The sequence below is a fragment of the Lytechinus variegatus genome, chromosome 6, assembly GCF_018143015.1.
Source record: "Lytechinus variegatus isolate NC3 chromosome 6, Lvar_3.0, whole genome shotgun sequence".
Classification (NCBI taxonomy): Eukaryota; Metazoa; Echinodermata; class Echinoidea; order Temnopleuroida; family Toxopneustidae; genus Lytechinus; species Lytechinus variegatus.
In genome coordinates this window covers 31,392,217-31,410,996 of record NC_054745.1, presented here as the reverse complement: position 1 = coordinate 31,410,996, position 18,780 = coordinate 31,392,217, and the positions used below count along the sequence as shown (strand labels likewise).

The 18,780-nt window shown below is 35.6% G+C and overlaps 1 protein-coding gene across 1 annotated transcript in view; it reads left to right on the top strand.

Moving 5' to 3' along the window:
- LOC121417366 overlaps nt 1-18,780 on the top strand; it is a 40,500-nt gene that overhangs the window by 7,978 nt on the left and 13,742 nt on the right. The window contains exons 3-5 of the mRNA XM_041611051.1: nt 210-380; nt 1,884-1,940; nt 10,191-10,319. Coding sequence (XP_041466985.1) covers nt 210-380; nt 1,884-1,940; nt 10,191-10,319 — 357 coding nt within the window. The remainder of the gene's footprint in view (nt 1-209; nt 381-1,883; nt 1,941-10,190; nt 10,320-18,780) is intronic.

Genomic DNA, 18,780 nt, shown 5'->3' with positions numbered 1-18,780 from the left:
ATCTCTGCTATTATTACCTCTGCCATTTTTACCTCTGCCATTATTACCTTTTCCTATTTTTACCTCTGCCATATTTACCACTGTCATTATTACCTCTGCCATTTTTACACCGAGCCGTCTAAAATATTTTCACACAAAAAAAAAAACACCTAAATTTCTTGCCTTTCCACTTTTTATTTTTCACCCTTATTTTGTGATAATTTTCCCAGCGGGAGGGCTATGCCGAGAACTATAACGTAGGGGGTGCCACGTGTGCCTCTGTGATGATATTGCTATACGCCATTGGGCTGGCGGTGTGTGGAGGTGTTGGATACATCGCAGGTGCGATACCCATATCTACCATATTATACGATCAGATCTGCGCCTTCGCTCTCGGAGGGGTAAGTTGTATACCAACCACGTACCTCTTCCCATTTCTCCCTCAATCCTTCATATCCTTGTAGCCAACAATGCATTCTACCTCTTTTCCTTACCCATATGATTCCAATATATACATGTTAATATATACTTATTCCAACGTTGTCTCAATGAAATGTGAATTTGCTATACTGAATTCCTTACAATATTATTTGGCGTTCAAACTCGTATTCAAAATCGTATCCCCGAACCAAGATATTATGTTATAATGACAATGTAATACTATTCTCATTTTATTATTCCTTACCGTACCTACAACAGTCGTTTGCGCCTTTGAAGACTTATTTCAATAATATGATAGAAGCCAAATACGCTTTATAAAATTTTACTTGTTAATTCTTGTCAAATTATTATTTTTCGAGCCCATAAATCACGTTGCTAAAATAATGTATACAGTACTCATGACTGACAGCAAATTGATACACCCCACCTCCCCTGATTATTATTATTTTTTGCAGAAGTTTCTGCATTCTATTCATAAATCAATAACAAAGGAAAAAATAACAATGACATAAATGAGTACATTGTTGTGTGACAATCGAAAATATAAATAATGTATAAGACCGAAAATTGCATAAAGAAGCATGTAAAATAGTGATATGATAGCTTATCGCTACTATCAGTATCAAATGTAATAATATTGTTATCATCATCGTCGTCGCCTTCATCTTCATCGTGATCAGCATCATCAAAATCATCTTCATCATTATCACCTACATCATCATCGTTACTCCCATTAGTCACGTTACGGTTAGTCATGTAAGTAGAAGTAGTAGTTATGAAAGAAGTAATATTTTTTTATTATTATCATATTAATCATTATCATTATCCAGTATTATTACTGTTGATATCTGTATTTCCATCACGATCCCTATACTGATCAGCATCATCATAATCATCTTCATCATTATCACCTACATCATCATCATCATTACTCCCATTAGTCACGTTACGGTTAGTCATGTAAGTAGAAGTAGTAGTTATGAAAGAAGTAATATTTTTTATTATTATCATATTAATCATTATCATTACCCAGTATTATTACTGTTGATATCTGTATTTCCATCACGATCCCTATACTGATCAGCATCATCATAATCATCTTCATCATTATCACCTACATCATCATCATCGTTACTAACATTAGTCATGTTACGGTTAGTCATGTAAGTAGAAGTAGTAGTTATAAAAGAAGTAATATTTTGTTTTATTATTATCATATTAATCATTATCATTACCTAGTATAATTATTGTTGATATCTGTATTTCCATCACGATCCCTATATCAGCATGCATCATTGTTTTTATATCATCAAAGTACACATTTCTACCATCAATGACCTTCTCGGGTTTACTGAAAGTACCTGCGAAAGGAACCGACATTAAACTTCCCTATAAAATTTCCACAAGGGCATAACTTTTTTACCGACTCTTTGCTAAACAAATGTTTTCTTTGTTCTATCCAGCTTTATCTTTTAACTTCAATCATCGGATTTGGAACATCGTGTAGGAACATGTGCATGGTAATTATGTTTCTTTTATCTGCTCTTAATTATTGTTCGGTCATAAATACCATTAGGTACCGCTGCGAACGCCGTGCGAACGTTTTTAGACGAATTCAGAAGACATTCTCAAGAATGTTACACGAAACCAAAGTTCGCAGATCGTTCGTACATTGTTCGTAAGTTCACAGCTTGGTCAATGGTCCCTTCCAAGATTACTTTCTGTAAACGTTGTACGCTGGCCAGCAGTAATAAAGTCATAACCATGCAAGCTTTTGTAGGTTTGAGAGTCCATATTAATTCCAACACCTTTAAAGGGGAAGTTCACCCTGAAGAAAACTTTGTTGCAGAAATAGTAGAAAAAATAGTAAAAAATATTAGTGAAGGTTTGAGGAAAATCCGTTAAAGAGTAAGAAAGTTGTTAGAGTTCAAAATTTTGCATTTGTGACGTCATGTATTATGTAATATAAAATGCATGAATTTCAAATTTTGCATGGTTCCTGGTGACTTAATTTTCTTTTCTATTCATGATCGGGTGTAAAATGATTTGTCTATTGATATACAAAAGGTACAGCGAAAACCATTATCAATTTCTGAGAAAATGACATTTCATTGATTTTTTACCATTTGCTATGTAGGAATGCTGCCGGCTCGCATATGACGTCACAAATCAAATAATTGAAATTCGAATAACTTTTTAATTATTTGATGAATTTTTCTCAAATCTTCGGCAATATTTTTCATTATTCTTTCTGCTATTTTTACAATAAAGTTTTTGTCAGGGTGAACTTCCCCTTTAACTCTAACAGTGCTCGTAAAAACGCCTTCAGTTGATGTGCTCGAATGCTTTTACGGCGTTATCAATAACTTAATTAGGCTTTACGAAGAATCGTTCGGCACTCGGACCTCTTGTAAGGTGTTCGCAAGAACTCGTAAGGAATGGGTACACAATAAACGACTGCTGAGTTCTCTCATGAGTATCGTGAGTTTCGCGTATGGCAAACTTGCGACAATATCAATCATAGCATGGCCGTACGTTTGACTAAAGAAAATAAAAGAATCTGAATAGAAAATACAATACAATAAAAAGAAAGAAAATAAAAGAATCTGAATAGAAAAAACAATACAATAAAAAGGTGTTCGCAAGAACTCGTAAGGAATGGGTACACAATATCATAGCATGGCCGTACGTTTGACTAAAGAAAATAAAAGAATCTGAATAGAAAATACAATACAATAAAAAGAAAGAAAATAAAAGAATCTGAATAGAAAAAACAATACAATAAAAGGAATGGGTACACAATATCATAGCATGGCCGTACGTTTGACTAAAGAAAATAAAAGAATCTGAATAGAAAATACAATACAATAAAAAGAAAGAAAATAAAAGAATCTGAATAGAAAAAACAATACAATAAAAAGGTGTTCGCAAGAACTCGTAAGGAATGGGTACACAATAAACGACTGCTGGGTTCTCTCATGAGTATCGTGAGTTTCGCGTATGGCAAACTTGCGACAATATCAATCATAGCATGGCCGTACGTTTGACTAAAGAAAATAAAAGAATCTGAATAGAAAATACAATGACAATGAAGGTAATTGCCGTTTCCTCAACTTGTATTAACCCGTTTAGGTTGGCATATTCAATTCAACTTCAATACAACACTATCATTATATGAAATAATGTACAAAAAAAAATCAAATATCCGTTCGATTTTTGGCAGTAGCATATTCTAAATTCTATAACATATAAAAGAGTTAGTCCGAGTCATTAACATGATTAATGTTTTATTGAGCATGTTGAGTATGTTTCCGACCGAAACAAATTGCCAAAAATGAATATATATACAGCAAAAAAGTGAATCCTCCCTAAATTAAATTGCTGTAACTTTTGAGCGGAATAACTTTGAAATATGAAGCTTTGCATGTGGTTTTCTAAACTCATAAAGCAACTCCTGGGGAAAAATTAAATTTATCGATTGAGTCATGCATGAGTAATCAAAGATTGAATTAAAAATGACCATTTTGAAAGTCACAAGAGTCGGTTTTTTATTGTATAAATACAAATTTGAGCAACGGTTGTTTTGAGGTGAATTTTATGGTGTTAATGCTGTTTACTATCCATCATTTAGCCACCTCACACAAAATTTTGATATCGCATGTTTATGATTGAGTGAGCACAGTGTTTTGTGACGGATCATCATAACGGTTTATGGCAGTATCCCCTAAAACTTGCTAAAACATGTTAACATTTTTGGTGGCTCTCCCCCCCCCCCCAATTACTCGGCCGCTCCCCATTTTAAGATTCTGGATCCACCACTGATTTGTCCACACATTCAACTGATCGTCAGAAATATAGAGTATGCATTCTCAAGTTTTTTACGTGCTCGCTCAACCATGAAAATGTAAACAATTCGGAAATCGTGTGGTGATAAAACTGGTTGATGATAAACACAATAGGATTAAGTCACATTTGAAACCGAATTTGCTCCCATTATTCACTTTATTACCCCTCAAAATGAATCTGTGACATTGAAAATGACCCCTACCCAATTTGATGCGTGCTCATATCGATTTCATTTTGCACAGAATGCTGCCCGTAGGTTGATAGACATAACTGCCGAATGACATTGCTAAAGACAGCCTTGAAAAAAAGTTCCACCATAATGAATATGGGGTCACCTATTCCTAAACATATGCACCCATAGTGTACACAATTTCTATGAGAGAGGAAGTCAAAATTTTAAAAGGCTGTAAAAGGCTGCGGGGCTAAAGCCAGGGTAATAATATCCAAGTCCTTTGGAAGCGCATAGAGACGTTATTTATAATGTGTTATGCGCTGTATAAGATTTGACTATTATAATTATTAATATCATTTAACAAAAATGAAATGAGGGTTTGTTTCATGGACGGTTTTTGTTACTTCTACCAATAATTTTTTCCTAAAAATTCGCACATTGCTTCAGATTAATACTATCTAAATGGCGCGCACACCAAAATAATCATTCAATACGGCACAGACTGGGGTCAAGGCCTTAAACTTTCTTCTCATTTGCATAATTTTCGAATATTGTGTGCTCACTTAAGCATTAGACATCGGGATTTTTACAAAAATCAAATCAAAGGAATTATGCTTCGCCCCTCGGGAAAAAAAGTAATGCCAGTCCAACCTCGGATGAATAATTCCCGCTATACTTACTTAAAGCCTGGTATATTTGTATGATATACTCTTCCCCAAAATAACTGTCATCATTTTTGATCAATTTTGTCAATAGAAATGTGTAAAAAAAATCAAATTATAGCAAATTTTAACTTGAGTTTATTCAACAGTGAAATTGAGCCAAAAAACTTGTATCGTCTTTTAGAAAAGTCCTTTTACAAGCCTTCTGACTATTTTTCATGATGAGAAAGTGGAATTCGTTCCAATAAAAAAAATAAAAATACAAAAAATGAGCACAGCTTCAAAGATACCGAGGGTCGTCTCTTTTAATGCCTTTGCAGTGAATGCGTTATTTTTGTTTACGCCATAATGACCTATTACAATACAATGACAATACAATGTTAAATAATTAGTACTTGTGTGTCCCCTCCTTTGCCTGCCACCCCCCCCCCCCTATAATTGGGATACTAATTTCATTGTTTTCCCTTTCTTGCTTTATGTTTTTTTTTCCTTCTGTCTCTCTCTCTCTTTGTAAACTGTATTAAGCCTTTCCCTGTTGAACAGTAATCAGGGGGATAGACCTCGATAGGCCAATGGCTTTCTGTCTTTCCCCCACATCCGCCGTACAGCGGAAATCATTGTTTTTATTTACTGTGTTTCATTATCCGTTTATGACTTCTTATACTGTATACTGTTCTGTTGTATAAGATTTTTATTTGTATATATGTATTGATGTGTTTTGTGTATTTAAAAGAGGTGTGAAATAAATGAATCTGAATAATTTATGCGTAAGGTTCAGCAAAACGTTCCTGGATCGAGCCGCCGCTTGGTCTACCAGCTAAATATGATTGTTATTCTATTTCATAATATTTGAACAATAAAATTTTGATCATTGAATGATTGATCACACTGCTCTGGGAACGATTTACAAACAAGGGGTGCTGGTTTTAAAAAAAATCAAGAAAAGGGGTTTCACTTCGAAATTACCATGACGTAAAGGAATTTTGTTTAGAAAAAAAGACGACTAGAAAAAAATAGATGATTTTTTTTTCTGTCCAAAGATTTAAAAGATTAGTGTCAAATCTCTGCATTTTAGCATACCAACCCATTTTCCAGGGGTGCTGTTTGTGGTGTATAAAATACCCAGCAGCACTCCCGCTTCCCAGGCTATGATCATCCAGGTGTTTATATTTAATATCATATCGGACGTTGCGGTAAATGTCCAGGATCTCTATTCTTACAGAATCCGAACTAAATCATCGATTGCACCCAAATAGGTATTCCATGCAAAACGCGATTTTTTATTGATTTCCATAAGTTCCAAAGTCAGAACCTAGGAATGCATGCTTATTGTCATTTAAACATTTGAATAGAATAATACAGACGACATACAAATAAGTTTTTGATCCAAAGAACCAGTCAGACAGAAAGGAATGTAATTAAAAAAAGAGAAGTATGAAAGGTGCAGTTTCATTTTGCTTCTGATGATTTGAAGAAAAAAAATTCCTTTGATTTCATTTCAAAAGCCCTTCAGGATGCAACGCAACCATATTCGTAGATAGCAATGTTAGGCCAATAACGAAATTATAATGTGATGAAAAGTCTAACCGTGACATGCTCTGAAAGCAAATGAAACAAAAAGAAGGAAGTTCCGATGCATTGGGTCAGATGCATAAAAAGTAGCAATTGTTTCTTTATTTTTAGGCTTTTGCTTTGCTTTTGATTAAATTCGTAAGCATAAGCATGAACGAGCATAATGCACTTGCTACTAAGTTAAAGAAATCGCTAACCGGCTGCTAGATTTTCCTTGACGATGAAGCTATTGCTAAAAATCGTATGCATAAAACGTTTCGCTTGTGCGTTTAAGCATTTGCTTTTTTTCAAGCTAGGTCAGAGCTAGACAGCTGGCAGCCGTCTGTTTCGAGGAGTTTTTTTAACATTTTTTAATTTTTTAATTTCTCCTCGTCAACATGTATTTGGTGAGTGAAGCCAACGGAGTTCAGCTGAACAACCAACATAACAGAGACCGAAGCTTTTGGTCTAGGTCAGAGCAGCTTGAGCTTTTGTTTGATCATGGCGTTCACGCCGTTTTAATCATATTCCCCACTTTTCGCTGTGAAGACGGACTTCACGGCGGTATGTATTGATTTTGGGAAGAGACTTTTTGGCCCGTCGTGAAACACTGTCCTGCAATGCAAGTCGTGTAACATGAGAATTTTTCGTTTCGCATCTGCAACAATAACATTTAATATGCGTTTCGTGAGCAGAATTCTGGTTGCTACTTTGGTATTAGCGATATATCCGATTCAGGACGACTTTCCAGAGGCACATTTGGTTCTTCCCAGAGCTCGAGAGGCCGCCCGGGGGCCCACTTCCGTTGACGAGTGGATACCAGGCGCGACCACGCGTAAACAGGGAAAGAGTACATGTATAGGCCTCTGTAACGTTATAATGGTGTCAAAATCGGTGTTTAACTCTTAACATGCCATGCACACTACTAAGCCAATGCCACAGTGCTAATCCGATGCTAATCCCCTGTGCCAGCCACAAAACCCCCCTGAGCCACATTGATTTTGGGATCGCGAGTCGTATTCACTCCTTCCAATAGTCATGATTACAATTGCTTGTATCTCTCTAACGATTAGTTTATCCACAAAATATTGTGTAGTAAAGTTGTAGGAAATTTCATACCCCTCATAATGGTGTCCTCATTATATGGATTGGTTATTATCTTTACCACTAAAATATGAGTTGTATCAAGTAGTTCCATTTTGTGGAGTGTTTTGTATGGATCAAAAACCTAGGTCTCTTCTCTCTCAGAGGCGGAGCCATATCTTGTAAAAAATGTAGAAATACTCGAAAAAGTCAAATGTAAACCACGTGAGTAAGTTTATCTGTCAGAAAGCAGAGTTCACACTGCACACAATAGTGCTAATTACGGCGTGCATGCGATGCGCAATACAATGCAAAACGGCGTAACAATGATTGTTATTCCGAATGTGCACGAAGCAGGCGAGGGTAGGAAACAATGCAAGCACAAAGCAATCAATAGTAGGCGTGCGAGCACGAGTGTGGCATATTATAGTAGGATACGTAGCGTGCACGAAGCACTCAATGAGTTAAAAATACTGGAAAAGCCTGAAATAAGCGTAATTTATATAGAGCTCGAGAGGCCGCCCGGGGGCCCACTTCCGTTGACGAGTGGATACCAGGCTCGACCACGCGTAAACAGGGAAAGAGTACATGTATAGGCATCTGTAACGTCGTTATAAGGGTGTCAAAAACGGTGTTTAAAAATACTGAAAAAGCCTGAAATAAGCGTAATTTATACAGTAAATCTGCATAAACCATGGACTCACCCGCGGTTTTTCAAAACCACCTTTGTGAATTCGGGCCATGGTAAACGGATGGTCACAGGTGATGTGACCATGAATCTTTGAGACTGTGCCCAACCAAGAGGCCCGGGAAACAGTTACCTGGGTCATTTATTGGTTCCCTACGCCAAATCTGGTAATCGCAGGCTAACCCCGCGATCAATTCGTGGCGCTCTGGGCCATATTAAAAATAATTCTATTTAGTTCAGAAATGGAACAAAAGCACAACCCCCTCATATGTAGACTTGAGAATGGTGGAAATGACCACCACCTTTGCCAACAAGCAATTCCAACAATTTACCTTTGACAATAAATAAAGCAAGTGAACGGTGTACAAGATAAAAAAACATGTATAAATGAATAAAATTCATGGAATGAAGGGAAGATATGTGTTTACAAATTCTGGTGAGTATGAAACAATCTTAAATGATAATTTATGCAAATCTTATGCAAATTATTTGTAAAGACACATATTACCATATCTCGATATACTATTGTCAAAAGCCAAATTAATTTTCCACATGGGCCACATGTAGAGACAGCATTACTTGGTAGGATGTCCCGATATCAGTGACTGGAATCATATTACATAATGCTAATTTATGCAAATTTATGCAAGATCACACTATTCACCGTAACCCCAGACCTAGACTTTTCTAGTATCTGTTTTTTTTATATTTGACATTAATTTTGATGGAGAATTGAATCTAGATCGATTTCAATAAAATTGTGGAATGAGAATCAATTTGTAATTTTAATTCAAGGTCAGGTCCACCCCATAAAATGATGATTTAAATAAATAGAGAAAAATAAAAGTTACTGAAAATGTTATCAAAATCGGACGAAAAATAAGAAACTTTTGTTATTTTTGAATTTCCCTTATTTTTTACATAACAATGATATGCACAACTCTGCGACATGCAAATGAGACAGTCGATGATGTCCCTCACTATTTCTTTCTTTTTGTTTGAATTACACAGTATATCTTTTTTTTTTTAATTTGACAATAAAAATCAACTTGACTTAGCCATATAGTATTGAAAGAATGAATTGATTGTTGTTTCACTTGAAAATGAAGAGAAAGGAATATTTTATATTTCATGTGATAAAATACAAAATAAATAGTTTGTTTGGGATTTCATCAGCCCTCTCATTTGCATACGACCAGGATGTGCAAAAAATTGTTTTGTGAAATTAAATCAAATGTCAATATGCCATAGTTTTCGTACTTTACATATGATTCTGATGAAATTTTCACTGTTATCCGTGTTCACATCAAATTTTTCTTGGGAAGGACCAGCCCTTAACTTTTTGTTCGTAGACCGGGGGACGTTTCATAAAGCTGTTTATAAAATTAGGGGCCTGTTGCAGAAAGAGTTGCGTTTAAACGCAAAATGAAATATCAAGCGCAAGTTCCAAATACGGATGTTTCTTTGGCTGAAAATCTAGTTGCGCAATTTCTTTAGTTGCGTTTGATTGCAACTATATCTGCAACGGGCCTCAAAGCGACTTTAAGAACGACTAGTTATCCTTTCTTACGTGCTTAAACATTGCTAATAAATATATATCATTTACCACAAGAAAGGATCACCCACCAGTTTTTGATCAGGAGATGATTACAAACGCCTGCAAACAGGTTTCATGTTTTCTTACTGGATCCCTAAAAAACTAGTTTAAGGGAAACCGGTTCAAGAAAAAACACTGACAACCTTTTATTTTTTTCTTTCGCTGTTTCAGGTTCGGTTCTTCCTGACAACATGTATCTTGTCAGTGATTGGAAGTTTAACAGCTTGCGGGTTCTTCTCCTACTCCATCTACTTGTTCGTGTCCCCAGGGATAAATTTGGAACAGTGTGCAGAGTGTTTGGTAAATACAATGGCTAGCAGTTATTGGGTCCTACTATACAATCCTTCTACTACTATTACTACTACTACTACTATTACTACTACTATACTACTACTACTATACTACTACTACCACCACCACTACTACTACTATACTTCTACTTCTACTACTGCTACTACTACTACTACTACTGCTTCTACTATAATACTACTTCTACTTCTACTACTACTACTACTACTATACTACTACTACTACTTCTACTTCTACTACTACTTCTGCTATGACTACTACTTATGATAATAATAATATTGATACCACTACTACTACAATCACTTATGTTACAGCACAACTACTAGTACTACTACTACTGTTGTTACTAACACTATATACTAGTACTTCTAATGATAATACTATTATTACTACTACTACTATTGCTACTTTTTCGTAGCAGCAGGGACCGATTTGCAGCAGTGTGATGCAGTATGTTTGGTAAATGCAATGGCTAGCAGTGATTGGGTCTAGTTACACTACTTACTACTTCTACTACTACTGCCACTTATACTCTTACTACTACTGTTATTGTCAAGCGCGTAGCTAGGGGGCAGTCGCCCTCCCTTCAAAAAAATAGTTCCAAGAAAGATATATATATATATATATATATGGCCCCTTACTCTATACTTGTTTTTTGTCCACCTCGGCTGTAAGACTGGCTTGTTTCTTGCCATTTAAAGTTCACATATATACATTACGGCATGGTATCTGTGTTAGCTCCATGATTAGGGCATGGAATTATACAGTGCTTTTTCCTTGTATTACAAAACCAAGAAAAACTCCACAGCTTCATTGATTGACAACTTATTTACAAATATTATGTGCAATATTTCCACAGGATTATTAGCTTGTGATATATCTCATCATTTACCATTATTTGCCGTGTTTGATTTCAAAGGTATACATGGAAACGAACCGGTTACATATAAGCATGTGTTTTATTTTTTTAACTGATATTGATCATCTTCTCTGCAAATGATCAAAATGTTGATTAAAATAAAGCCAATTATACGTTGAAAAAAATTACGGAGTTTTTTTTTCTCGGACTTACAATAAATGTCTTCCTGTCATAAGACTTAGATTTAAAAAAAAAACGTAAGCCATGGTTTAACAAAAAAAAATAAAGAGATGTGTTAAACAATAATTCATTTTAAAAATATATTAAAAATCCTACATTAAACAGAAAAGAATCTCAAACTAAATTTCGAATTTTTTATTCAAAACAGATACTTGATGCCAAAGGAGATTACTACTGTTCTAAAGTTTATATGTTAGAAGGAATAAAAGAAGTTAATAAAACATTGAAAATAATTAATGATCTTTTACAAAGAAAAAAAACTCTGCACTGTAAAAAATGAAGTGCTAATTTAGCACTAACAGTGCTTGCATAATGACTGCTGATTTTTTTAGTTCAAATTTAAACTAGAAAATCAGCACCCATTGTGCAATCACTTTACAAGCACTTTAAGTGCTAAAATAGCACTTCATTTTTACAGTGTGTATCTTAATGTCAAGGTACACTTATTACTGAGTCCAAGAAGATCGCTGATGGTTTCAATGATTAAAAAAAATGCTGGTTTAGCACTTAGGGTGCTTGTAAATTCACTGCACTACGAGTGCTGATTTTCTAGTTGAAATTTGAGCTAGAAAATCAGCACTCGCAGTGCAGTCACTATAAAAGCACTGTAAGTGCTAAATTAGCACTTGATTTCTTACAGTGTTGTCCCCACACAGCTTATTGTTGTATTTATCACATAAAGAAAAAAAATAATACTATTGTTATTTGTTTTAAAAGTGGAAAAGCTTCTATTTTCTTACTCTACTCATTGCACCGTTGTTAAGAGAGTTATACATTTTATTTCTAAACTACTTTGCAGTATTTTTTTTAATTTATTAAAAAGGTATGTACCTCAAGGTCTAAATGTTGCTAAAGTTTTCTTTATACATAAAATCTATTTAAAAATTATAGACCTTACTACCCCCCCCCCCTCGAAAGATGCATCTACAAATCTATATTGTTCAAACCAACAGAAATAAACAAAGATGAAATATAGGTTTTCCTGCCCAATTTCATCAGAGCTGCATTCAAATTGATGAAAGGACGTTCAAATTCCAAAGATTTTTGTCCACCCTCTGCACACATGGTTCATTTTGATTTATTCAGCATATCAATTCCATTTTGTATCATTCCTTTTAGTTTTGTAGAAATTCAATTTAAAAAGAAATTCGTTCAAATTAATGACCCAAAGTTGTCATTTAATTTCGCTAAGACGGACTGATCGTTTAGTTTAATTTCGCCTTAAATACCATTTTCAATTTCATTTATTGGCACAGATATTTGCACTTTAACCTCCAAATTCAGATAACATGTTCTGTGTTTAATGTTTTTCATTACGTTATACAATGTTCGTTCAAATTTTATCTTATTTATCTATTTTTTTCTGATCTTTTTAGTTAGATTCATTTTATTCCATTATGTTTGATAAAAACGTAATTCATGAAACACTTATAGGATATGTTTGTAAACAATTATTCTTTTATTGATTGGTGAGTGGGTGGATGACCTATGCCTATATGGCAGGTATTTTTTCTTCATCATCTTCTTCTTCCTCTTGTTCTTTTTTTTACAGAATTGTAATTCATATTGTGTTGGGGAAGGGATAAGAGACATGGTATTAACCGCAGTATACAGTTATGGAAGTGGAAGAAAAACAAGTCGTTGTTCAGATGATGGTTTATTAGATTGATGATAAACTTCAGTAAAATGGTAAACATCTAGTTTCAAAGTAAAAGCCATTTCCATAATTATTAAAAAGAAATTTAAAAAACACCGACAAAAACACTGTCCATATCCTAAAAGTGATTGCATATTTATGATTTTGAATTCCTAAACGTTCGCCAGGAGGGTACCGGTGCGAATTTAAAAACACTTCTTCAGCTATTTTAATTTGATCGTTGCATGTTTAAGTGAGATAACCATGAAATCTAATACCAATGAAATTAAATTGAATTAAGTATTTGGCCATTTTAATGTTGATCTTATAGATAGGTCATTCAATTAGTTGCAAATTGAATTATTACAACATTAAATCGGTTGAAATTTTGACGAAATTGGACGGGAAAACCTTATACTAGAAATTTAGCCGATACTCGTCCGATATTATTATTTCAACAACATGTTATGTACAAGAATTGTGAGAGCTATTACATTCATTTATTTAGTTACTTCCTCTTTAAGGATACTCATAGCATATAATGATTAAGAATATTCCAGAATGTCTCAGTAAAGCTTGTTACAACCGATAATGTCGCACCAACGCATAATGTCGCAGTTTGCGACATTATGCCAAGAGCGTCCGACGCATAATGTCGCAGTCAACGCATAATGTCGTAGTTTTTCTAACGCATAATGTCACATGTCACAACGCATAATGTCGTAGCAAAGTGTCAACGCATAATGTCACATGTCGCAACGCATAATGTCACATGTCGCAACGCATAATGTCGCAGCGGTAGTTTCTTCAGGACTCGAGCTACAGATAAGATATAAAATATGCTTTCACTAAATATTTTGAGACACGAGAAAGAGAATTAAGTGATTTGGAAATCAGAATAACTCTTTGTATGGATATTTATCGGTTTATTGCTATTTTGTCTACTGCCCTTTTCCCCATTATCGCATGGTCTGATATCATTTCGTTTACCATTAGGTAGTCAACCATCAACATAGTCCATTAACAATTTCGTCTAATTGCCATCTCGTCTAATAGCCGTTTTGTTTATTATCATTTAGTCTAATTGTATTTGTTTCAATTGGTCCAATATCCACTTTGTCCAACATCATTAGGGACGAGAGCAAAAATATCACAGCATTCCCCCTGCAGGCTTCCCCTAAAGCACGCTCCAATTAAGAAGCCCATGCCCCCTGCAGGCGGTCATCACTTGCTCTTAAAAATAATCCGCCATGCCCCCTGCGTGCTGCCGCGTCTAATCTCTATAAATTAATCCACCATTCCCCCTGCAACCTAACACCGGATGTTCTAAATAATAATCCGCCATGCCCCCTGCGTGCTGCCGTGCAAAATCTTTCCAATTTAATCCACCATTCCACCTGCAGCCTACCACCAGTTTGCTCTTGAAAATAATCCACCATGCCCCTGCGTGCTGCCGTGATAAATGTTAATCATTTGGGTGCGACGGGCTACGACGGGCTTCTACAGAAGCAGGGAATTGTTTGGTTTGATTCGATGGAGTTTTTAAACTTTTTTGAAATCTTTATGTACTAAAAGCTGTGCCACGTACTATTTCCTTTATAAACTTTTTTCAATAACAAAAATCCCGAAAATAGGAAATCATTTCGACTTTACCCGATTTTTACGTTGGAGTCAGACGGGGAAAATAAGTTTTATGACGAGTACGTACGGGCGCGCACTAGGCCAGGGGCCCGTTTCAGAAACGTTTAAACGCAAGCCAAAAAATCAATCACAAGTCCCAAATGCGTGCTATTGATTGGTTGAAAATCGAGTTGCGCATGCTTTTTACAGTTGCGATGGATTGCAACTCTTTCTGCAATAGGCACCCGATCACGTAATTTGATCCATATCGTTGTTCTGAGAGTATAGGCTAACATCTTTTCTGCAAGATCGTCACGTAATAAGCTATGCGTTTATTCACCACTTTCGTCTTATTATTTGTTTCATCAAGGAGATATATCTCTAGAATGATATCTATTTGTAATTGTATTTTCATAAAAACAAAAATCTTGTAGTGACGAGAGTAATGTCTTAGTACTTTGAGCTGATCTCGGTGCACTTTTGACCCCATCATCCCTCTTCTCATTATTTTGAAGAAAAAAAAGAGAGAAAAGAAAGCAGTTTAGCACACCATTCATATGCTCTTTTCAAAAGGGAAACGTCCATGTAGTGCATGATATATCGGCATTACCCAAACAAAAGAATGTCTGGGCGGCCACTCAAACAAATTCCTTCCGAAAAGAGCAGGATACAGATGGTCAACGCCCCGAACAAAAGGAAGATTAGTGTTTATCGGCAGGACGACCTGTTGAATGCTTTTCGAACTTAGCAATACAAAAGGCTTTTATGAATACTCTTTTTTTATTTCGACCAACAACCAGTATCTAAAAAAAAAAAACCTTGTTTCATTTACCGACAACACAGGTGCTTATGACAGTGAGTCATATTGCGTAAAAGCGCTTCCCCTGGGTGATAACAAGTATAAGGATGAAAGAAGAATCATTTAGGGCAATTCTAGAATTAAAAAATGCTCAGATGTCACGGAGAACGAGAGAGAATGAGAGACAGAGATATAAAAAGGGGAATAGACAGTGCGCTTTTGCTAAAATTCCATGAATATCTACTTAAACGAATAAAAACAAGACTTTATTTGTTTGGTTATATCACTTTAAAAAAACAAACACGTTTTGTTTGTCACAACTCTGTCCTCAGACCCTTGTCGGACTGATGACTTTTTATTATTACTCTTGTTTAACTCAGCCCCCCCCCCCCCCGATGGAAATGTTCTGACCTACACTCTAATGTTTTTGTTTTGTTTTTTTTTTTTTTAATTATGTGTTTTATTGGTATTCAAAATCACATATAATCACAATATTTACAGGTAATTGGAATGATTCAAAACAGTTCAAAAGCAGTAAAATCACAAAACAAAGATGAAATAAAAATAAATGGAAAAAAAAATAAAAATAAAAAGGGTGACATAAATCAAAATTACACTCTAATGTTGCTTGTTTGTCTCCTCTCTCCGATGTTCTGTTTGTAAAGCGGAAAAAATAAGAATAACAATCATCCTGGCCAGTTTTTTCCCCGTTACGACCCCCAAACAAAATCGCATTTGGGCGCTTACCATGGTTAGTGTCCAAACGAAAATATTTTGGAAAAGAATTGTGTTATACAGGGACAGCCATGTTTTGTTTTTTTGTGCAGGGGTTGAGCTGTGGGACGGGGGTGAATCGAAAAAATCACAATATTTCTAATTCATGTCATTTTACAGAATAAATTCATAACATGTTAGGTTTTAGAAGCTTGTCATCTCATTCTCCTTTTCTTTCCCAGATGAAAACTTGTGCATTGAAAAGTTGACAAAAACATAATCACTTCAAATAAAACCAATAATGAACTAAACGTTTCCTCTCCCGAAATGGAGGAAATAAAATAACATAGGAGGAGAAATTACGTTAAGGCATCCCCTGAAGAAAACATGTTTGTCTGGCGTGTCCCGACAGAACCCTCTCAATCCTACAATCTTTTACTCATTTGTGACCTACCACCCCCCCCCCCCCAAAAAAAAAAAAAAATATGTTGATACCGATCTAAATTTTATTGATGTTCCTACCTTTTAGCCATTTTCTTTCCTTTTTTAACCGACGAATAGCGTGGTAGAAAAGAATCATATGAAGAGCTCACTCGCAAAAGGGGTTAGGTCCATTTTTCATCAAATTTGATTTTTGGGCCTCAATGTATAGATTTTTAGTAGTTCTATATTAAGATGATACCAAAGAAAAGTTGAAATTCCTATTCAAAAGTGATCCAAAATGGCAAAGAAAAATCACTTTTTTCAAAAGGAGCTAGGTCCATTGTTCATAAATTTTATTGTTCTGTCTCAAAACCTGTAAATTTTTAGTCGCTCTGATGAAAACAAAGAAAATTTGAAACTGACATGCAAACATGAATAAAAGTGGCAAGGAAAAATCACTTCTTTAAAACAAAAATCGATTGGATTCATATCAGTTTAGTTGCAAATGGGGTTAGGTCCACGATAATGATTTGAAAAAAAATATATAGAAAAAATGAAGACTGGTAGATTTCTTTTATACCAAATTTTATGTTCGCATGATAGGGTAGTACATCATGACAATTTAGTTTCTCATAAGAATATTGCAGTAAGTGAGAATAAAAAACATGTTTTTTTTCTCGGAATGGTCAAAAGTGGACCTAACCCCTTTTGCAACTAAACTCGTTATATAGAAAAAAAACACCCACGCATTTTTGTTTCCATTACTGCAAACAAACATTTGGGGCGCTTACCCTGGTTAGCATCAAAACCAAAATATCTGATTTTTTAAATAAACAAAAAACAGGGACCGCTGAGCCTTTTTTTATAATAGAGGAGTTGGGTTGAATGTGAGATCGAGGGAGTAGACCGGCCAACAAAAATCACAAATTTATACAGACTTCGACTTTTTCTTGTACGTGTTTGCTGAAGGGGTGAGGACTGAAACTTCCTACCAACTCCGCCGTCTCTGTACTTTTAGATTGAACGATTAAAACGATAGAGACAAAAATGCATTCTAACTATTTTGATTGTTGTTTTAATGATTTATTTATTATTTTAATTTGTCGAATGAAGATGCCGCTCACAAGAGTTCATATGGTGCCAAGCATACGGGAATGGTATAGCCTGAGTGGTAATTCCAGAACCAATTAGAGCTTGGAGTGGACGAGAATATTATTACGTGTCTGTAGTATGTTCATGATATTATTTATTGATTATTATACAGTGTAGAAATAGAGAAATATATACTCTTTTTATTAATTCAGTGTTTTCTGACACTCTCGATCTTGAAAAGACATCCCTTTTGCGCATGGTATCCAGTCGTCAATTAAAGTCCCCCAATCCCCCCCCCCCCCCGAACAATGAGCTGACTTGTACACAACATTAACATATAACAAAACAAGATAAAGCAAAATACCTTAGCACTTATGAGCAATTATATACAACATCACATGATTGCCAGATGCGAGAATATAATGGGGGAAAAATTGAGTCACTTTGAATTGAATCTCCCCCCCCCCCCCCTCTCTGTCTCTTTTAAGGAGGCCCGAAATACCATGCGTCTTTTTTGTGGAAGAAATGCGTCCGGGATTGGGGATTAGCTTTGAATGCATTTTACTTTGACACCATGCCGACTGCGCACTGAACGGGGTAATTACCTATTAGTGGGCGTCCAAGCTGGCTGCGTCCGGCATAGGGGATTATCTTGAAAATGTGCCATGCCGCCTGCATGCTGAATGGGGTTGTAGAGAGGCCCATGCTGGCTGCATCCGGCATGGGGGATTAAATTGAACATGGCATGGCTTTGACCCCATGCTGCCTGCGTGCTGAACGGGGCAATTAATTAGTAACAACCGTTCATGCTGGCTGCATCCGGCATGGGGGATTAATTCTGATTACCCCATGCCTCTAGCGTTCACCCCATGCCCCCTGCAGGCTTCACGCTATAATATTTTTGCTCTGTTCCCTTACGTCTATTACCTTTTGATCTAAGGGAACAGAGCAAAAATATTATAGCGTGAAGCCTGCAGGGGGCATGGGGTGAATGCTAGAGGCATGGGGTAATCAGAATTAATCCCCATGCCGGATGCAGCCAGCATGAACGGTTGTTACTAATTAATTG